Genomic DNA, 23,086 nt, shown 5'->3' on the forward strand with positions numbered 1-23,086 from the left:
GGGTAGAGTCATCTTGATTGTTGGCCCTTGCTTTTTATCACTTTGAATATTTCCTGTCAATCCCTTCTAGCCTGAAAAATTTCTTTGAAGAAGTCAGCCGACAGTCTTACAGGACCTCTTTGGTGGGTAACTAACTGCTTTTCTCTTGTTCCATTTAAGATTCTCTCTTTGTCTTTAACCTTTAGCATTTTAATTATGATGTGTCTTGGTGTGGTTCATTCTGTGTGGGACTTTCTGCATTGCTTGGTGTCATATGTCTACTTCCTTCACCAAGTTAGGGAAATTTACTGTCATTGTTTTTTCAAATAAGTTTCCAAATTCTTGCTCTCTTACTTCTCCTTCTGAAACCCCCATGATGTGAATGTTGATATGCTTGAAGTTGTCCCCAAGGATCCTTACATTATCCTCATTGTTTTTGGATTCTTTTTTCTTCTTGTTGTTTTCATTGGTTGTTTTTGCTTCCTTATATTCAAATCACTGATTTGATTCTTGGCTTCATCTACTCTACTGCTGATTTCCTGAATATTGTTCTTTATTTCAATTAGTGTATCCTTTCCTTTGGACTGAGTTTTTTTAAAATGCTGTTGAGGTCCTCACTAAATTCCTTGAGCATCCTTATAATCAGTGTTTTGAACTCTGCGTCTAGTTGGTTGTTTGTCTCCATTTTGTTTAGTTCTTTTTCTGGAGTTTTGTTCTGTTCTTTCATTTAGGCCATATTTCTTTCTCCTCTCATTTTGGCAGCCTCCCTGTGTCTGTTTCTATATATTAGGTAGAGCCGCTATATCTCCCAGGCTTGGTAGAGTGGCTGATATAGTAGATGTCCTGTAGGGTCCGATGACACAGCCTCCCCTATTACTAAGCCTAGTACTCAAGGTGTTCCCACTGTGTCGGCTGTATATACTATCCTGATATAGTTGAGCCTTGATTACTGTTGGCATGTCCAAGGTCATCCACTGACTGTGTTTTGTCCAGGGTCACACACATATGCTACAAAGTGCTCTACAGACAGCTGCTACATGTGCTGAGCTTGGAGATGCCCAGGAGGGGCCTAGCTCTAAACCAAGGCCAGCTGCAGCTAGTGCTTGGTCTGGGGCAACTTAGCGAGAGGTGTGGGACTAGCTGTAGCCAGATGCTGCTTGTTCTAAAGAATTTAGGAAAATCTGAAGCATGTGCAAAGACAAACCACTTGTATGGAAAAGACACTGGAAACAGCTTGTGTGGGTCCCAAAGCTGGGTGGGGCAGGGCCTCAGGAAATTACCAGGGTGGGGCAAACAGTGAGTCAGGTTGATGGAGTCTCAGATATGGCCCCTCCGCTACCTGCTCTGTGGCTCATTGGGTGGAGGGCTCAGAAAAAAAACAGGGGCCTCTGCCAGCCTTTCTGTCTGAGAGAAATTTGCCTCCCAGCTCTTGCCCTGATGCTGGACAATTGATTTCCTCCCTGTATGTCTCTGTTGCCTTTCAATCTGCTGTCCGTATGCTGGAGCACAGAGGGAGTCTGAGTAAGTCTGTGCATGGTCCCTTTAAGAGGGACTGCCAGGGGTCCAGCAGTTTTTCTCTTCCACAGCCTCAATCCATGCTGGTTTTTACTACCAGAAGTTATGAGGACTTCTCTTATCTAGCACTGGAGCCTTGGGCTGGGGTTCTGGTGTGGGGCTGACACCCATTACTCCTGAGATATCCCTCCTGATTTTTATCTGCTACACATGGTTGTGGGACCAGCCTTTTGAACATCTCTGCTTCTCCTACGAGTCTCAATGTCATTTCTTCTTTAATTCCTTAGTTGTAGGACTTCCATCTAGCTTGATTTCTGATGTTATTTTAAGAAATATTTTATTGCTCTTCTATTATAGTTGTCCAAATTTTTCCCCCTTTGGTCTCCTCCAGCCAGCCCACCCTCTTTCCCACAGTCAATACCCACCCTGTTGTCCATGTTCGTGGATTATTCATACATGTTCCTTGATTAGTCCCTTCTCCTTCTGTCCACCCTTATCCCCCTTGTTCATCCCCTCTGGTCACTGTCAGCCTGTTCCTTGTTTCCATGCCTCTGGTTCTATTTTGCTCCTTTGTTTGCTTTGTTAATTAGGTTCCTCTTATAGTTGAGATTAAATGGTATATTAGTTTTGCTGCCTGGCTCATTTCACATAGTATAATATTTTCCAATTCTATCCATGTTGTAGCAAAAAGTAGGAGTTCATTCATTTTTTTCTGCTATGTAGTATTTCATTGAATAATGTACTAGAGTTTTTTGATCCACTCATTCACTGATGGGCACGTAGGTCATTACCACCTCATGGCTATTGTAAGTAATGCTGCTATGAACATGGGGTGCATAGGTCCTTTTGAATTGGTATTTCAGGATTCTTAGGGTATAATACCAGCAGTGGAATCACTGGGAGAAAAGGCAGTTCCACTTTTATTTTTTTTTGAGGAAATTCCATACTGTTTTCTACAGTGGCTATACCAGTCTGCATTCCCACCAACAGTGCAGTAGGGTTGCTTTTCTCCATATCCTCACCAGCACTTGTTGTTTGTTGATTTATTAGTGATAGTCATTCTGATTGGTGTTAGGTGGTATCTTATTGTGGTTTTAATTTGCATCTCTCTGATAGCTAACGATGTTGAGCATCCTTCATATGTCTATGTGCCATCTGTATGTCAACCTTGGAGAAGTGTTTGTTCAGGTCCTTTGCCATTTTTAATTGGATTTTTTGTCTTCCTTTGTTGAGTCATATGAGTTCTTTATGTATTTTTGAGATCAAACCCTTGTCTAAGGTACCATTGACAAATATGTTTTCCCACATAGTTGGTTACCTTTTCATTTTGATGATTGTTTCTTTAGCCATGCAGAAGCTTTTTAATTTGATGTAGACCCATTTGTTTATTTTTTCCTTTATTTCCCTTGCCATAAGAGCTATATTGGCATAAATATTATAAATGGGATATCTGAAATTTTGCTGACTATGTTTTCCTCTAGGATTTTTATGGTGTCATGACTTGTATTCAAGTCTTTATTCCTCTTGAGTTTATTCTGGTATATGGTGTAAGTTTATGCTCTGGTTTCATTTTTTTTTGCGTGTACCTGTCCAGATCTCCTAATACAATTTATTGAAGAAGCTATTTTTACTTCATTGTATGATCTAGCACTCTTTGACAAATATTCATTGACTATAGAGATATGGATTTATTTCTGGGCTCTCTATTTTGTTCCACTGATCTATGTGTCTATTTTTATGTCAGTACCAGACTATTTTGAATACCGGGCCTTGTAGTATAGATTGATATCAGGTTTTGTGATCCCTCCTACTTTGTTCTTCTTTCTCAAGATTGCTGAGGCTATTCAGGGTCATTTTTGGTTCCATATAAATTTATGAAATATTTGTTCTAGATCTGCGAAATATGGCATTGGTATTTTAATAAGGATTGCACTGAGTCTACAGATAACTTTGGGTAGTATACACATTTTAATGATGTTCATTCTTCCAATCCAAGAGCATGGTATATGCTTCTTTTTATTTGTATCTTCCTTAATTTCTTTCTTAGTGTTCTGGAGTTTTCTGAGTACAAGTCTTTTACCTTTGTAGTTAAGTCTATTCCTAGGTACTTTGTTTTTCTTGTTACTAGACAAAATGGAATTTTTTCTCAGTTTTTGTTCCTGATATTTCATTGTTGGTATACAAAAATGCATTTGATTTCTGAATACTGACTTTGTATCCCTCTCTCTTTTTTAAAAAAATCAAATTCACCTATTAGGTAGAGTAGTTTTTTGGTGGAAATGATAGGGTTTTCTATGTACACTGTCACGTCATCTGAAAATATTGAAAGTTTTTCTTCTTCCTTTCCAATTTGGATGCCTTTTACTTCTTTTTCTTGCCTAATATCTGTGGCTAGAACTTCCCATACTGTGTTGCATAACAGTGGTGAAAGTGGACACCCTTGTCTTGTTCCTGACCTTAAGAGGAAAGCTTTTAGTTTTTGACTATTGAGTATGATGTCAGGTGTAGGATTCTTTTTTATGGCCTTCGTTATGTTCTCTATTCCCACTGCTGAGTGTTTTCTTCTTTTTTATCATAAATGGATTCTGGACGCTATCTAATGTATTTTTCAGCATCCATTGATATGATCATGTAATTCTTGTCTTTCATTTTGTTTATGTGGTGTATTAGATTGATTCGTGAATATTGTACCATCCTTGCATCACTAGGGATGAATATCAGTTGATCATAGTATATGAGAATTTTAATGTGTTGATAGATTCAGAATGCCAAAATTTTATTGAGGGTTTTAGCATCTATGTTCATCAGAGATATTGGCTGCAGTTTTCTTCGTTGTGTCTTTACCTGGTTTTGGAATTAGGATGATGCTGGCCTCATAAAAAGAGGTTGGTAGTATTCCCTCTTCTTGAATTTTTTGGAATAGTTTGAAGATAGAAGTTAGTTCTTCTTTAAACATTTTTTAAAATTCACCTGTGAAGCCATCCAGTCCAGAGTTTTGGTGTACCGGGAGTTTTTTGATTATTGGTTCAATTTTGCAAATTATTATTGGTCTATTCAGGCTTTCTGCTTCTTCTTGATTCAGTTTTGGAAGACTGTATATTTGTAGAAATTTGTCCACTTAGGCCAAGTTGTGTAATTTCTTCGCATGTAGTTGTTCATAATAATTTCTTATAATCTTTAATATTTCTGTGGTATTGGTTGTAGCTTCTCTTCTTTTTTTCTGATTTTATTTATTTGGGTACTCTCTCCTTTTTTCCTTGATGAATCTGGTTAAAAGTTTGTCAATTTTCTCTATCTTTTGGAAAGACCAGTTCCTGGATTTATTGATCCTTTGAATTGTTTTTTTAGTCTCTATGTCATTTAATTCTGCTCTGATCTTGATTCTTTCTTTCTACTCATTCTGGGCTTTGTTTTTTGTTGTTCCTCTTGTTCTTATAGATGTAGGATTAGGCTGCTTATTTGAGATTTTTCTATCTTTATTATGGAGGCCTATATTGCTATGAACTTCCCTCTCAGGACTGCCTTCACTGTGTCCCATAGTTTTTGGACAGTAGTGTGTTCATTTTCATTTGTTACCAGAAACTTTGAATTCTTCCTTGATCTCATTATTAACCCATTCATTGTTTAATAGCATGCTATCCAATCTCCATGAATTTGACTGATTTTGAGTTTTTTCCTTGAGGTTGATTTGCAGTTTCAATCCATTGTGATCTGGAAAGATGCTTAATACGATTTCTGTCACACTGCAGCTATAGAGGGCCCGCTGCCATGGGGGAGCGCTGCAGAGAGCTGAGCGCTCACTGAAACCTGAGAGAAACCAGCTGGGGCCAACTGAGGATGGAGCAGGGCTCTGAAACCCACAGAGCCTGTCCAAGGGTCATCACGGATGAGGGGGAATAAACACAAAACATCTCAAACACTTCTCTGCCGGAAGAGCAGATAGGGCACTTCTCTCTTACCAGAGAAGGCCGTGGCACATCGCTTTAGTGGGGAAAGCCCCATTGTCCTTTGTTCCAAGGCTTTTATTGAAAATCTTATCAGTGGTGTATGTAACAGGAATGCATACAATTATCTCATTACATCAGTATGGTAAGTTTCATAGTGAATATATGATGCTTTTAACAAGACAAGTGACAGGAGTACACTGATTTACATGGGTCCGAGAGGAGACTAGAATCAACTACAGATAAGGGGAAAGCAGACTTAAAGGTGCCTTAAAGATATAGGGTAAAAGGTGTAAATAAAGTAAATGTCTTAACAATACCAGGTGAGGGGTGTAAATAAAGCAAATATCTTAACAAGGTAAGGGGTGTAAATAAAGGTCCTTCGCAGCATGAGCTGACCAGAGATCTGAGGGAGGAATGGAGCACACTCTAAATAATTTACTTTTAGGCCTGATTACCCCAGAACCTGCCAGTTCTGATTTGGGGCTGTTTTTCCTGCACTGTTTCAAACCTGAGACAGGCGTGGGGAGGGAGCCAACAAGGGTCAAGGAGACTGCTTCTTGGCTGCAATGAGGACTCCAACCATCTCCAAACCAAACTGAGGGGTGCAGGGGGCCTTTTTGCCCCTTCTCCGTTTCCCTCAATTTCTTGCCATCCATGGCAAAGTAGAGAGGCAGGGGCATAGCCCCTGCCAGGGTGGGACAGGCCAAGTCTCCTCAGGAGCCTCTTTCTCCAAGGCTTCCTGATTATTTCCAACTTTGGTGCCCTCCAGCCTGTTGACAGGGTTACAACTTCTGAAACCAGGCTAGGTGTTTCCCAACAGATTTCAATTTACTTGAATTTGTTAAGGCTTGTTTCGTGTCCTAACATGTGATCCATCTTGGAATATGTTCCACATGTGTTTGAAAATAATGTATATTTTGCTTCTTTGGGGTGAAATGTTCTGTATATATCAAGTCCATTAAATCTAGTGTCTTTCAATGCCAAAATATGCTTGTTGTTTCTTGCTTGGAAGATCTATCTACTGTTGAAAATGGGGTGTTAAAATTCCCTATTATTAGTGTTTTGCTGTTCATATCTTACTTGAAATCCTCCAAGATTTTCCTTATATATTTGGGTGCTCATATGTTGGGTGCATATATCTTTACAAGGGTATATCTTCTTAATGGATTACTCCCATAAACATAGGTAGTAACCTTCTTTGTCTTTTTTAATGGCTTTTGTTTGAAGTCTACATTGTTTAATATAAGTATTGCTACCCCAGATTTTTTTTTTATGACCATTTGCCTGTAATACTTTTTTCCCCCCTTCCTTTCACCTTCAGCCTATGTAGATCTTCTGGGGTGAGTCTCTTGTAGACTGCATATATGCAGGTCATGTTTTAGTATCTATTCAGCTACCCTATGTCTTTTGTTTGGAGCATTTAATCCATTTACGTTTAAAGTTATTATTGATAGGTATACATTCATTGCCATTTCCCCCCCTTGGTACCTGTGTTCCTCTCTCTTTTTCCCTTCTTTTTCATCTTCTTAAATCAGTCCCTTTATCATCTATTGCATTACTGGTTTGGTGGAGATGCATTCTTTTAGCCTTTCTTTGTCTGGGAAACTCTTTATTTCACCTTCCATTTTAAATGTGAGCCTTGCTGGGTAGAGTAGTCTTGGTTGCAGGTCTTTGCTTCTCATTGTTGAAATACTTCTCACCATTCCCTTCTGGCTTGCAGTGTTTCTGTTGAGAAATCAGCTGATAACCTTATCGGAGTTCCCTTTATATTACCAGCTCTTTCTCTCTTCTTGCCTTTAAGATTCTATCTTTGTCTTTAAATTTTATCACTTTAATTATGATGTGTCTTGGAGTGAACTTTTTTGTGTTCATCTTGATTAGAACCATCTGTCCTCCTGGGACTTGCATGTCTTTCTCCTCATCATTTTAAGGAAGTTATCTGTTATTACTTTTTCAGACAGGCTTTCTATCCCTTGCTCTTCTCCTTCTGGATCCCTATGATACAAATATTATTATGTTTCATGTTGTTTTGCAACTCTGCTAAATCCTCTTCATTATTTTCGAGTTTTTTGTTTTGTTGTTCTGTCTGGGAGTCTATTTCTACTTTGTCCTCCAGTTCACTGAATGATCCTCTGCTTCATCTAGCCTGCTTTTAATTCCTTCCACTGTATTCTTCATTTCCTCTTGGCCCTTATTGATAGTTTCTATGTCCTTTTCATGCTGATGTAGTTTGCAGTAAGTTCCTTGTAGCTGTCACAGAGGTCCTTGTAGTTCTTCCCACAGTTCTTTCAGCATCTTCATAACCATTATTGTGAACTCAAAGTCTGTTAGATTGCTTGCCTTAATTTCATTTAGCACTCTTCCTGGGGATTCCTCCTTTCCTTTTGAACGGGGGTTGTGTCTTTGTCTCCCCTATTTAGACGACTCTACTAGTTGGTTTCTGCATGACAGATTGACTTGCTTTTTCTCCCTGTCTTCTTGATGTCACCTTCTGTGGTAGGTACTCAGCTGAGTTGTGTCCTTGATCCTGAGCTAGATGCTCTTGGCATGCCCTTTAGCCATTTATGTGGGCTTTCTTGTTGTAACTGGGTTTTGGTGGTTGTTGGGTCATTTTTTAGTGGGTTCTACCCTTGGCTTGCTGTCTGAGATTCACACCACCCACCATGCTTTGTATGCTGTTGTACAGGTGCTGCCAGAACAAAACAGAACAACCCAGGAAACAAAACCTACACCTGCAGTAATAACTTCCACCCACAACCACACATGAGCAAATATTAATAAAAGTATAAAGAGATTAAGACTTTGAAAGAGTAGAGTGAGGAGAAATAATAAGAGTAAGGAATAAAAGAAAGAAGAAAGAAAATTGAATTTACCTTGTAATTAAAAAAGGGAGAGGGAAAGCAATATGGAGTAAGAAAATGGAAGACTATAGTATGAGGTGTAAAAAATTAAAAAATAAGAACTGAGTTGGAGAAAAAAGATCCACCACAGCAATATCAGCAACAAATTAGCAAAGATTATTATTGGTGGAATGGAAATAAAGAAGAAAAAAGTCAGAAAAAAAGCTTATGAGATGTCTATAGTAATGAAAAGTGATTTTGTGAGGACAGAAGGATAAGAAATCATAAGAGTGAGGAATGAAAAGCAGGCTAAGAGACAATATAAAATTTAAAAGGAAAAAGAGGAAGGGCAGGAGGAAAGCGAAATAAGGTAGGAGAGGGTAACATTAAAATTTTTTATTTGAAATACAAAAATAGTGAAGATCTAGGAATAAAATTGAAGAACTGCAACAACCACCACCATATCAACAGCCAATGAACACATATCGTTAAAGGTGGAAAGAGAATAAGCATATTTTAAGAATGGGAAAAAGAATGTGAGATGACAAATGACAAGAAAAACGTTTTTGAGAGGCTGGGGAGAAAATAGAGTGTGGAATAGAAATAAGTGATAGCAAGAAAAAAAATAAAATTCAAAACAAAAATAAGAGGAAGGAAGAAGGTAACGTGGAGTAAGAGGAGGGAGGAGAAAATATGGGATTTCAAATATACTAAAATAAAAAAACTAGAAAAAATAGTAGGCATAAATTGAAAGAAAAGAAATGAATGTTGAAAAGCTATGCAGGAGAGAAAATAACACAAATCATGAAGAAGACCATGGAGGAATTCATCTCAGTAGAATTCAGTGTTTACCATTGTCTTCTCTTTCTGGATCTGCACCTAGTAATGTCAGATGGTGTCCTAGTCTGGCCCTAGGCCGCCTGTTCAAGACTACAAGTGATTCACACTCTGTGGATGGCTCCTTCAGATTTTTCTGGTCCCCACTGTTCTTCCTTTTTGGCTTTCCATCAGCCCAGGGTCCAGGTGTGGCTCTTTTAATGACCAAGAGGACTGTCAGTACCTTCTCCACCTGCTTCCAGAGAGGACCTCTGAGTCAATCAGGATTGTGGGGACCCTGGGGTACCCTGGGGGGCACTGTTCAGTCTTTAGAGAAGATGGTGGGTGCCTTTCCCCACACCCTTGCCACACGTCTTGGTCTGTATGCATGGTTTCTGGTGAATTAAGTATCCGTTTCCTGTGAGGGGCCAATCTATGCAAAATGGGCAGCTGTTTCCTACTTGGTGCAGAGAGCAGCTCTGTCTAGGCATAAAGGCTGGGTGGGTCCCTGTACACCCCGTGTTGCACCTGTCTCTAATCTTTCTGCTCTGCTGGTTTCGGTGGATCTGGGCCTGTGGAACAGTGTAGCTAATGGTGTCTGGTAGAAAGGGCCCTTTCAGAGCTTTTCCTTCTTTCTTCTGTAAATATGCACCTAGCAGGGGGCTCCTGAGTCTGGTTTTACTGATCTGCAACTATAATCCTGTAGGTGGGGGTTGGGCACACCTGTCTGTGAGGGGACATGCCTGGCTGCTGTGAATTTCAGGCATTCAGCTCCTGGCTGTCCAGTCTCCAGTCTGTTGCTCTTGCAGGAGACTCAGACCTGAACTCTGTACTCTGCACAGTTCTCTGCTTGCCAGCCATTCTAAGTTGGGTCTCACTGTCCCTTCAGCATGATCATATCACCCTCAGCTCTTTGTTGGCAAAGCACACACAGGCACAGGGTTCCTGCTGATTATTGAGTCTTGCCTCAGCTCCTCCATTAAAAGAGTTTCTCTGTGGTCCCCTCACTGCATAGGGCCTGTTCTCTGTGTGTTCCCCTTCCCCTCAAAACCCAAAGTTTCTCTTGGTCAGGGCTGGCCATGGCCTGCCAAAATCTCCAACCATTTTATAAATATCTCTCTGGATCTCTTCCACTTGGTACTGAGAAGAGTTCCCCAGTGATACTGTAACATGGGGCGGTGTCGAGGTGCTCTTGTTGCTCCTTCTGGTGATCTCTGCCTTGGGTGGGTCTGCTTCCGCCATGCTGTGTCTGCAGCTAGCACCACCCCAGCTGTCTCTCTCCATGCTCAAAGCTTGAGGCTCCTATGCCAATAAACAGCCTCCTCTGTCAGATTCTGTCCCATTTGCAGTTCCCTTGGTGATAACCCCTTCCCTGCTAAGTACGGCAGTCCCCTGATCCTGGCTTGTGGAAGCAGCAGGATGCACAACCCTGCCTGGTGTGGACAGCATAGAGACACATCTAGGCACTGAGCTGTGGGCATTCTGGAGGATTCTTCCTGAGGAGGATATTTTTAATTGCTTAAAATGTCTCCTGCTCCTAGTCTGCAAGGCCAGAAGTGCCAGGACAGGCAACAGCATTGGCAGCTGTTCTGCTAGGAGAACCCAGGCTGCCTGCTCCCAAGTGTCCTGCAGGTGGACAGGCTCTTGCCCACTCATGCCCATACCCTGCACACTTGTCTGCTTACACACTTACACATGCTCTCACTCACTCTTAACTGGATTTTCAAGTTGGTTGGTCTCTGGTTTAGCTCCAAGATTAGTCCAGGGTTGGGAGCAAGTGGATGGAGATTCCATCTACTCTGCAGCCATCTTGGATCTCCTGATTTCTGATGGTTTTGAATGATGGTTGTTCTATAGTTTAGTTGTAATTTTGATGTGGTTGTGCGAGGAAGAAAGCCGTGTTTACTTATGCTACCATCTTCACCAGAAGTCTTTAATCATGTATTATATTGTGACGTCTATTATTTTCTTGAAACTTTTGTATCTTGAATTGCTATTTAGTTAATACTTTTTAGGATCGGTGTCAATATCTATATCTATATCATCTATATCTATATCATCTATCTATATATTTACATATGTATAATATGTTTTGCATATGTCTATCTTGTTCATAGAAGGCCATTTATAAACACTTGTTACCTTATTTACTGACCTCATAGAATGTTCCTTTACTTGTCTATTATTTAATTAGAATTTTTGCCTATGTATTTATTATAGAGGTTAATTGTACTATTCATTTTTGGTAGAACCTTGATAGACTATTGGTATTAAAGTTATACTGGTTTCATGAAGTAAAATGAGAGGATTCTATTTTTATGATATGGAGAATTTTAAATAATATTGGAATTATCTTTTGTTGTTAGATTACATAAGATTTAGTTGTGATTTTTTATGGTATTCATGTCTGTTTTTAAATAAACATTTAATTTTAGAACAGTTTTAGGCTTCCAGAAGAATTATAAAGTACAAAGATACCCATGTATACCGCTCACCCAGTTTCTCTTAACATCTTACATTAGTATGCTATTATTTGCTATAATTAATGAGCCAATATTGATACATTATGTACTAATTCAAAATTCATTTGGATTTCTTTAGTTTTTACCTTCTTGCATTCTTTTTGCATTCTATGATTTCCCTCTAAAATACAGCATTGCACTTGTTTAATTGTCCTTTGACTCCTTTTGGCTGTGTTGGCTTCTCAGGCTTTCTTTATTTTTGATAACAATGACAGAGTTGAGGAATACTAGTCAGATATTCTGTAGAATTTCCCTCAGTTGGCATTTTTTTTCCTGATTAGGCTGCTGTCATGAGTTTTTGGAGGGCAGACCATTGGGGATAAAGTGCTATTTTCTTCACATCATATCCAAGTACATAACCACTGTTAAAACATCACTGTTGATGTTAATTTTAAACACCTTGCTGAGGAAGTGTTTGTCAGGCTACTATTTTTACCTGGTTTTAATTCTCCTCCTCTTTGGTAAGAGCTCACCTTGTGCAGCTCAACATTTAAGGAAGTATGCTCTGCCTTTAGAGAGGCAGCATTTACATAAAATACTTGGTATTTTGTGATAATTTTATATTTTTAAAAATTTTAAGGGTTTTTTGTGGTCAAATGGAAGATTTTGTGTAACAAGTCTAATGATATTATTAACAGGTTATTTTTGTTTATATGACCTATCCAGTTCTGAAAGAGGTGCTTTGAATTATCTACTATAATTATATTCTGATCAAGTTCTCTTTTCATTTGTTAGCTTTTGCTTTATGTGTGATGAATTTTTATTATTATTGTATCATCTTCATAAACATGTTTTATTAGGATATAATTGACATACAGCACAAAGTTTAAGATGCACAGCACATATCCATGTAATTTTTATTTCAACCTGATTATCTTTCTTAGTCTCATTTGATATGTTTAACTTTATGTTCCTCATAGTCTGTTACTCTGCTTCAATATTGTTTGGATTTGCTTGGAATCATTTGCCCATTTCTTTATTTTTAACATGTTTTAGTGACTCTTGTAAACAGCTCTATACTACTACTTTGTTTTTCAATTACAGATGACATACAATATTATATTAGTTTTAGGTGTACAACATAGTGATTAGACATGTATAAAACTTACAAAGTGATCATCTCAATCAATCTATGTAGATTAATTGGAGGAAAGGAGGTTCATAATTGTTGAGACTGAAATTAGCTTGAAGATCAAATGGAAGAAATATGTCAAATGGATAAACTGTGGATTAGCATGATAGAACATCCTGGTTCCCTGCCATCGAGGAGCTACCATGCCATCCCTGAAAGACTATCTCTAGAGGTTCTTTTTTAGATGAATAAATAAAAATGCAGCCAAGTTCAAGTTAGTAATTGAGAAAAAAAATCATTGGATGTGGGAGAAGAACACAGTTGGGGCACTTCCCTCATGGTGGATTTGAAAGCACCTTCTAGAGTTAAACTGACTAGTTTTAAACGAAGCTCTTTCATTCATTAACTATGTGACACTGGGCCAGAAATTTAGAAATTTAAGCCTCAGCATGTTAATAGAGATACAAATAGTATCTCTAGTAATATCTCAAGTGTCTCATGGGTTATGTGAAAAATAATTTATATTATTCATGCAAAGTGTATTCCACAGTGCTAGCACATAGTAGGTGCTCATGAATGTCAGTAGAAAAAATCAGGTGGTCATAGATATTATGGTATTACTTTAAAAACCACATTTTCGAGAATCAAGATGGTGGAGGAGTGAATGGAACTCATATTGTCTTCCTCCCAGGACCAATCTGGAATTACAACTAAACTGTGGAGAAATCACCTGGAACAAACAACTGAACAATAGAGAGAGAAGAGACTTACAACTTTGGACAGACAAAAGAATTGGCTTTAGCACAACGTAACTGGTAAGGAGTGTGGTAGTGACTCAAGAAGGAGGGTGGGGCGCCCATGGGCAGCAGCACCAGATGATATTGAAATGGTCAGTTGGATCCCCCTGAGAAGAATGGGGTCTAAACCAAAAGTGGGGATCTCCAGCCTACAGTACCAGAGCTCAAAAAGTACACAGATAACAGCCAGCTGCAAAAAGCAGCGGCATTGCTCTCTGACAGAGAAGGTGGCTGGACATTCAAAGAGCCATTTAAAGGGCCAATGCATACATTTTTATTTGGAGCCACTTACCCTGAGCTCTGGAAAAGGTGGGGGCAGAGTGGGCTGCAGACATCTGGGGAGAGGCTGGGGAAGGAGGCTTTGGGGAGAGAACTGAGAGAGTAGCCGGCAGGATCCTGGTCCTGACTCCTCTCCCCTATGGAAGCAGCCATCTTGCTCAGGCAGACTACTCCCCTGAGCACCCAGCAGTATGAGAGGACTCAATAGCCCCATTCCCAGGAGGGACTCAGCCCTGGCTGGGTAGTGCTAAAGCTTGGCTGCTGAGTACAGAGTGGCAGCCACAAATAGTAGATTCCTGGCTAAAGGGGGCACAGAGTGGTGGAGACACTTTAGGAGAGGCTGGAGATGGAGGCTTTGGGGAGAGAACTGAGAGAGTAGACAGCAGGATCCTGGTGCTGCCTCCTCCCCCATATGCAGCAGCCATCTGGCTTAGGCAGTCCACTCCCATGAGCAGCAGCAGCAGCGTGAGAGGACCCAATAACCCTGCCCTCAGGAGGGACTCTGTTCAGCCCTGTGGTGTCTAAATCGGCCTGCTGAGTGTAGAGTGACTAGATATACAGCTGAAGGAGACAGCCACAACAGTAGATTCCTGGAATTCTCAAGCAGGCCGCCTAAGGTCATATAGGGGCAAAGTCTGACATCATCAGAGGCAGCTCCAGAAAGAAAAAACAGTGGTCTCCTACCATAGAAGCTGACACCACAAAGTCAGAAAATCAAGACAGATATATTTAAGAAGCAGAAGCAAAAGAGAAGAGTCTCACAAATAAGGGGAAGACAAAGAAACACCCCCCAGTTGAAGGGAAAGAAGAAATCCAAAGAAAGAGAACTAAATGAAATAGAGGCAAGTAAACTATCAGATACTAAGTTCCAAACAACAGTTCTAAGGAAGCTAATGAGCTCAGTGAGTTCAGAGAGAATTTCAAAAAACTACAGGGAAACTATGAGGAACTTACTGCAAACTATATCAGCATAAAAAAAAAGACATAGAAACTATCAATAAGAGACAAGAGGAGATGAAGACTACAATTTCTGAATTGAAGAACACAGTAGAAGGCATCAAAAGCAGACTAGATGAAGCAGAGGAACAAAGCAGCGAGCTGGAGGACAAGGTAGAATAAAGCTCCCAAAAAGAGCAAGAAAATGAAAAAAAGACTGAAAAAGAATGAAGAGGCATTGAGGGAAATGCAGGACAACCTGAAATGTAATAATATCCATGCAATAGGGATACCAGAAGGAGAAGAGGAAGAACAAGGGATAGAGAACCTGTTTGAAAAAGTAATGATGGAAAACTTCCCCAGTTGGAGGAGAGAAAAAGTCACACGAGTCCAGGAAGCATAGAGGGTCCCATTCAAGAGGAACCCAATGAGGCCCACTCCAAGACACATCATCATTAAAATGGCAAATATCAAAGACAAATAGAGAATCTTAAAGGAAGCAAGGGAGAAAGAGTTAGTAACATATAAGGGAACCCTGGTATGGCTAGCCGCTGACTTCTCAACAGAAACACCAAGCCAGAAGGGAATGGCAACAAATATTCCAAGTCATGAAAAGCAAAGGCCTGCAACCAAGACTGCTCTACCCAGCAAGGCTCTCAATTAAAATGGAAGGTGAAATAAGGATTTTCCCAGACAAAAGAAGGCTAAAAGATACACCTTCACCAAACCAGCATTGCAAAATATGCTAAAGGGACTGCTTTAAGAAGATGAAGAAAAAGAGTCTATGAATACCCATTTCCTTTCATGGTCACCAATATTTGATATTACCAATATTTTTAATATTATTAATCTGATTGTGACAATGATTTTTTTTGTTACTTTATTATTTGTTGAAACTAAACTTGTTTTTGTATATTTCTTGCCCATTTCTATGATATTTAAAAAGCTTCAAATGACTTTTTGGTGTTCTTTATCCATTTTTCAAAGAAATATTTATAGAATTTTTTTCTTTAAAAACCCCTATTAACGCTTTCTTTAGATGTGTTGCAAATACTTTCTTATTCTATTACTTGTTGTTTTACTTTTTTATATGTATATTACTATATAGTCTTAAATATTTAATATAGTCATATTGTCAATATTTTACTTTATAGCTTCTGGGTTTGAATATTTTACTTGAGGGTAAGAAAAATAGTATTTTGTATTTTCTCCTAAAACTCTTTAGCGTTTACATATTGATTTTTAATCCACCTGAATATTTTTTGTATAATGTGTGAAATAGGGCTCTATACTTGTTTTATTGCAAGTAATAGTGGTCCATGAACCTTATTTGCTGAATAAGCCTTATTTTCCCCATTGATTTAAAATATGAATAGAATCATATATTACATTGTTAGACATATTCGTTTGTTTCTAGAATTCTCATTTTATTTCATTGATCTATTTGATTGTATCTGTGCTGGTGTCATGTTGTCTTAATTGCCGAGACTTTATAATGTATTTAAATTTTTTAATATTTTATAAAGGATTTTGATATTTAAAAAAAGAAAATCAATCTGCATTAAAAAAAAGAAAGGACTCCTACCTTTTGTGACAACATGGATGGAACTGGAGAATACTAAACTAAGTGAAATAAGCCAGTTGGTGAAAGACAAATACCATATGATATCACCTGTAAGTGGAGTCTATTCAACAAAATAAACAAACAAAATAAACCACAGGCATGGAAACATGGAGCAGACTGAAAGTGACCAGAGGGGATGGGGAAGGAGGACAACGATGGGGAGAAGGAGAAGGGACTAAACAAAGAACTTGTATGAATGACCCATTGACATGGACAACAGAGTGGGAATTAACCATAGGAGCGAGGGGTAGGGTAGGATGGGTGGAGTAGAGCAAAGGGGGAAAACTTGAGAGAAGTATAAGAGAATAAATGTGATTTAAAAATAAAACAAAACAAGAAACCACACATTTCATACAATTTGGTGATTTCAGGGTCATAGTGATTCTGTAGTTTAGAAAAGCACAAATTTATATTAAACAAAATATAAATGTAAATATACTTTGTAAGCTTCAACTTATTATATAAAAATAAATTTTTATCATTTTAACCTGAATGCATATAATGTTACAATATGACCTCTAATAACACTGAAAAGGTATACTTGGTTGATTTTGATACATGCTAAGTGATTTATTACCATTTCTTTTAATTTTTACAAAAAGCACAATGGAAAACAAGTACGTCTTATTAGGTTTAAAAAGTTAGTTTCAAACTCCACTCAGTTTTATAATATTTATAAGGCATATAATGCTATTTAAGGGACAGTTGTATCCCTCATGCTATACTCTAGATCTCATGTGTAGTTACCTACTTAATTTCAAAAGTGCTATAAAGAAAAATTGGTGACTTCATTATGTCACCAAATGTGGATTTCTTCATTAGAGCTAACATATTTGATTAAAAAAATCAGTATGACTTATTAAAGCTTCATTTAAAAGTTTATTTTAGTGGGAGCCAGCATGGGGAAATGGAAAGAACCCAAATTTTGTAGTCAAATAAATCTCAGTTCGAAACATAGTTTCCATCTTTTACTAATATCATGGAAATGGTCATACAGTGTAACCACATTAAAAGTAGCATCAAGCATTATCATTAAAACTGTTTTATAGGAATTGAAAAATGCTGAATCAAATTCTTTGTGTTCAATGCACTTATAGTTCTCTGTCAATATATTTAAAAAATTTTTTAGTGGCACTTTCATTCTAAACTATTCAAAAAGTATTTACCACAATGAGATATGGTATACAACATTACCATAATGAAAAAGATTTACTGCTTTCATTTAAAAATAATTTCCAATTTTGAAATTCCATGTACCATTCTGGTTACTGAACCATATGAGGGAAATAATAGGTAAGAAAGGTGGAGAGCACAGACATAGTGATAAAGGAAATAGAGAAAGGGTATTCACACTAAAAACTTTTTAAAGAAAGAATTTTTGTTAAGAATGCAGAATTCTGAGACCAAGTATTACAAAATTTGAAGTGTATAGAGGTTGTACCTCTGTGGTGTCATATTTATATTGGCTCTGGCCACAACAGTCAGAAAAGCTAGAGTCTTACCATTGATTAGCTACCCTGCTGTGTGACATCCTTGAGGAAAGGGCATGCTTTGAGGAGGTAGGAAGATAAATGAAGACCTAACTGGTACAAAGGTCTTAAGGTTGCAGACTCCCCTTTAAGATTTGTAAAGGAGTTAGGATAGATCCTACAAAGAATTCCTTTTGTCAAAGTTAGGTTAGGCTCACTGGCCAAAAATAGAGTCAGACAGAAAGCAGGTAATTCTTGCTTTTTCACTTCCATTCCCAACCTCAAACCTAATTCTATCCCTATTAAGAGTAATCTAGGCCCTTGCAGCAAAACAGAGCCAGAAGGAGGATGTAAGCATCTGTGCCAGTGTCTACAGAAATGATGACCTAGACCTCAGTTTTCTTTCTGGGTTTACATTCTTTTTTGGGTTATGGCCTAATGATGTCCAATAGAAGGCTAATTTACAAGCACCACTGAATCATCCTCTGCAGCATATAGATTTTTCTCCTTTAATTTCTGTAACTCTTCTCTTTGTACTGTATCAAAAGTATAACAGTAAATGTAGTCTAGATCTCAATTTTGCAGCTGGGGAAAATAAAGCTTCAGTAACCTTGAGAGAACTATGAGGGTTTCTGTAAGGATGAAAGCATTGAATCCAGTTAGAAAGAATCACTGATCAATATGTAGTTTCTTGGTAGGAAGAAGAGTTTTAGAAAGCACTGCAATATTTATTTTCTCATCATTTTATACATCTCTCTTGTTACCTCTTGTTATGGATTATACATGTCTCTTTCTCCATTAGATACAGAACACCTGAGGAGAGAGAACTTTCTTGTATTTTTGTATCACCATAACCTAGCTGGGTACTGAACCTATAGCATATGCCAATAAGTGATTTTTTAAGTGAAGATATAATTATTCAGCTAGCTATTTTGTGGGGGGAAAGATATTACAGATGTACCCTTGAGAAGCATATAGCCTTGTACTGACAGTATTCTAACATATATGAAACAATTAAGCTACAATAAATGACCCACAGGTTGAGTATCAAGTCATATTCTAGAGTACAAATACTATAAAAATTTATAATAAGAACAAATTAAAATACTGTAGCTCATTTGCGGTAAGGCATGGTCAAGGCAGGATTTGTTTGAATCCTTAAAACGATGTTTAGAATCCGGACGATTCTTGCTCAAAAGGGGGCCCTGAGACAACACTGAGGTGGATTCTAACATAGACTCCTTAAGACCTTTAAGGTTTCTCTTGTTTAAGGTTAAGAGACCCATTGGTTTAGTGGGGTGGATTGTACTTTCTCCACACCTCTTCTTTACTTTATAACAGTGATGAATCATTGTTGTTGCCTGGAACCTAACAACGGAAGCAGAAGCAGCGTTCTGCTGTTACTTGCACTTGCTTTGTTTCTCTTGCTGATCTTCTCCTCTCCTTTCTCTACTTCCCCCCTCCCCGCCCTTTCGTGTCATCAGCACATCCTGGGTTTCTCTTACTGAACTATTTATGGGATAAAGTTAGAGGTGCTTTTCCTCTGTGAGTGCGAGCGTAACTGTATATTGGAGAGGGGGAGGGGGAGGCGTGAGCTTGTGGAGCCGAGACTCCGCGCTAATTCTTTTTCATTCAGTTTTTGCTAGTGCCTTCTCAGTCGCACAGATTAATTTACAGTCAAGTTAGCCCTACCTCCTTTAACTCCCTTACTAGAGCTTTTCTTTTGAGTCCAGTACCTCCAGCAGTTAGCATACTTTAAAGAGCACAGGGCGGAGAGAACAGAGGAAGTCTCACCACTCAGTGCGCATGCTCCGAGGGCTTGGCAGAGGAAGAGCTCTTGAGCTCTTCCCCGACACTTCCGGGGTAGAGGTGGGGCCGGAAGCTCAGGGGTGGAAGACCACTCTTTAAATCTCCTTTAAAGCTGTTGTGCCATGGCTTTCAGCTTGTGAACTGATGATTCTATGGGGTGTCTTACTTCTGGTCTGGCTCCCTACCACTTTATCACTGAGCTAGAAAATCTAGCTGGGGTAAATCTGATACCTATGAGCAGGTGGGGTGGTAGCCCCCTATGCTAGCTCCTCCATTTGTGGAAGTTCTGCCCCCTACTCAGACTGTTGTCGGCTTCCTTTTGTTCCACAATTCCCCTAGCTCCGTTGTTTTTATCCTTTTCAGCCGCCTCCTTCCAACCCCTTCTGCCATTATGTATGATCGGACTCCCCGAGTGCTCAAATTTGCTGAAGGTGGCAGCACTGAGGATCACGTGGGTCCTGGATCTTACCAGGTACCTTTCCTGAAGCAGGAGGCAAAGGGTAAGATCTGAGGAAAACCAGTTGACAGGCATCTCACTTTCATCCTGCTCTGCTTCTGTGTGCCTGTGAGTTAAACATAATAGTACCACTTTGTGAGTATAACAAAACATGAAGTAGGCAGGAAAATACTATCCTTATTTTATAGGTGGTGACTAGTAAAATCATTTACCCTTATCACAAGGCCAGAAAGCATATGGGTAGGACTTTGAGTCTACAATGTTTGCCTACATCATACTTTCAATTGTATAGATTAGATCAAAAAAATTATTTTGTGGCTCTGTTGCCTGTACAAGCCTCTAAATGCTTCTTGCCTCCTACTGTCTCTCTTCACTGTAATCCTGTCTGCCTCACACACCTTTCCTACCATTAGCCAGAGATGCATTTACTTACTAAAATGTAGTTTTTATATTTCTAATTTGCAATATCAGGTTTTATTTTTTTCAGATAGATGCCTCTTTTCTGACCAAACCCATGTTCTCTGAGCATACTTACAGAAGGCTCCTTTATCTCACATTCTGTAAAAAGATGTACTCCCAAGAGGTGGAGTGGGAATGGATAATTTAAATAATTATTCACTCTCCACATTTGTTTGCAGTTAGTGACTTAGAAATTTAATAAATATTTCCAATTTGCTTTCTGCTTTTCCTAATCTGATTTTGTGTAGTTTAATATCCAAATTAAATTTTTTTCCTTGTTAACCTTCCTTTTTCCTGTTCTCACATAATGTCTGTATTTTTAAACAGATGCCAGGATCCATTACTTTGTTGACATGACTGATCAGATTAGTGTATTAGGTTCATTTAGGTTTCTTTGGGTAGAGTAAAATTTGTCATTTGCATCATTTTAATCTTGAGTTTTACTGCTTTTTAGCATTTATTATCAATATCAGTATTCTTGGAGGTTATTATGTCTGTCTTTAATGCAGTTGAATTGTTACAAGCATTAACTCCCAAATGATTTTCTGTCCACCAATGACCATCCAAAATGCTTACACTTACCATACTTTCAGGACATTTTATTTTGGCACAACTGACCATTCACTTTTTAATATATTTCTCCACTTATATCTTGTATTATTATTATTTTTCCTGGTTCCTTTTCCAGCTGTTATTTCGGAAGAGTCCCTGAAATGGTTAGGAGTGATAAAAATTTGTAACATGCTGAGTCAGAGAATCACTTTTTTTCCCTCTCTCTAACCAACTCTTCATAGTCTTCTTTAAAACTTTTTAATTTTCTGGACAACCTGAATGAAAAAGATAAACTCCTGGGAACATACAACCTTCCAAAACTAAATTGGGAAGAATCAGAGAATCTGAGTAGACAGATTATACCCAGTGAAACTGAAGCAGTAATAAAACTCCCAACAAACAAAAGCCCTGGTGAATTTGACCAAACATTCTGAGAAGGACTAATATCTCTCCTTCTCAAAATATTTTGTAATTTCAAGAAGAGGGAAGGCTCCCAAACTAATTTTATGAGGCCAATTTTATCCTAATTCCAAAACAAGATAAAGATACCAGGAAAAAAGAAACAAATAGGTCAATATCCCTGATGAACATAGATGTTAAAATCTTAAAAAAAATATTAGAAACTGAATATAGCAATGCATCAAAAGGATCATACACCACAATCAAGTGGAATTTATTCCAGAATGCAAGGGTTGTACATTTGTAAATCAGTACATGTGATTCACCACATAAGAAAATGAAGGATAAAAATCATACCATGTCAATAGGTGCAGAAAAAGCATTTGATAAAGTCCAGCATTGATTTATGATAAAAAACTCTCAGCAAAGTGGGATTAGATGAAACATACCTAAACATAATAAAAGCCATATATGACAACATGCTGCCATCAATGGGTGAAAACTACAAGCATTCACCTTAAGACTGGGAACAAGACAGGGACATCTGCTTTTACCTCTGTTGTTCAACATAGTACTGTAAATCCTAGCCACAACAATCAGACAAGAAGAAGAAATAAAAAGTATCCAAATGGGAGAAGAAGTAAAACTGTCACTATTTGCAGATGACATGGTACTGTACATAGGGAACCCCAAAGATTCCATCAAGAAACTACTACAACTGATAAATGAATTCAGTGAAGTAGCAGGATACAAAATTAATATTCAGAAATCAGTTGCATTTTTATATCCCAATAACAAACTAACGGAAAGGGAAATTAAGACAACAATCCTATTGACAATTACTACAAAAAGAATAAAATACCTAGGAATAAACCTAACCAAGGATACAAAACAATTGTGCTCAGAAAATTATAGGACACTGAAGAAAAAAATAGAAGATACAAATAAGTAGAAGCACATATCATGTTCATAGATAGGAAGAACCAACTTCATTAAAATGTCCATACTTCCCAAAGCAATTTATAGATTCAATGTAATTCCTATCAAGATTCCAATAACGTATTTTACAGAACTAGAACAAATATTTCAAAAACTTATATGGAACCATAAAAGGCCTCACATAGCAACAGCAGTCCTGAGAAAGAAGAATGAAATAGAAGGAATCATCCTACCTATGATTCCTACTATAGTATTTCCTACTATAGTATTTCCTACTATAGTATGAAACTATACTATAAGGCTGTAGTGATCAAATCAGCATGATACTGGCATAAAAACAGACACATAGATCAATGGAACAAAATAGAGATCCCAGAAATATAGTCACAGCTTTATAGTCAATTAATATTTGACAGAGGAAGCAAGAACATACAATGGGAAAAGATAGTTTATTCAATAAATGGTTTTGGGAAAATTAGACAGATACAAGCAAAAAAATGAAACTAGACTCTCTTCTTTTTTTTTTTTTTAAAAGATAAGACACTTTAATGCAAAAATTAAAGTATCCTTATAAATCCATTGGCTCCATAGATAGAATGAGTTCACATACAATTAAAACATGTCAGACTAATACTAATAAAATCAGAGGCTTTGAAGAGAAAATCAGTTCATTTC

General features: G+C 38.0%; 1 protein-coding gene across 1 annotated transcript in view; it reads left to right on the plus strand.

Moving 5' to 3' along the window:
- The first annotated feature begins 19,996 nt into the window (after positions 1-19,996).
- STPG2 (sperm tail PG-rich repeat containing 2) overlaps positions 19,997-23,086 on the plus strand; it is a 119,004-nt gene continuing 115,914 nt past the window's right edge. The window contains exon 1 of the mRNA XM_054591573.1: positions 19,997-20,105. Coding sequence (XP_054447548.1) covers positions 19,997-20,105 — 109 coding nt within the window. The remainder of the gene's footprint in view (positions 20,106-23,086) is intronic.

The sequence above is a fragment of the Pteronotus mesoamericanus genome, unplaced genomic scaffold, assembly GCF_021234165.1.
Source record: "Pteronotus mesoamericanus isolate MK-2021 breed Mesoamerican mustached bat unplaced genomic scaffold, CSHL_Meso_final scaffold_232, whole genome shotgun sequence".
Taxonomy (NCBI): domain Eukaryota; kingdom Metazoa; phylum Chordata; class Mammalia; order Chiroptera; family Mormoopidae; genus Pteronotus; species Pteronotus mesoamericanus.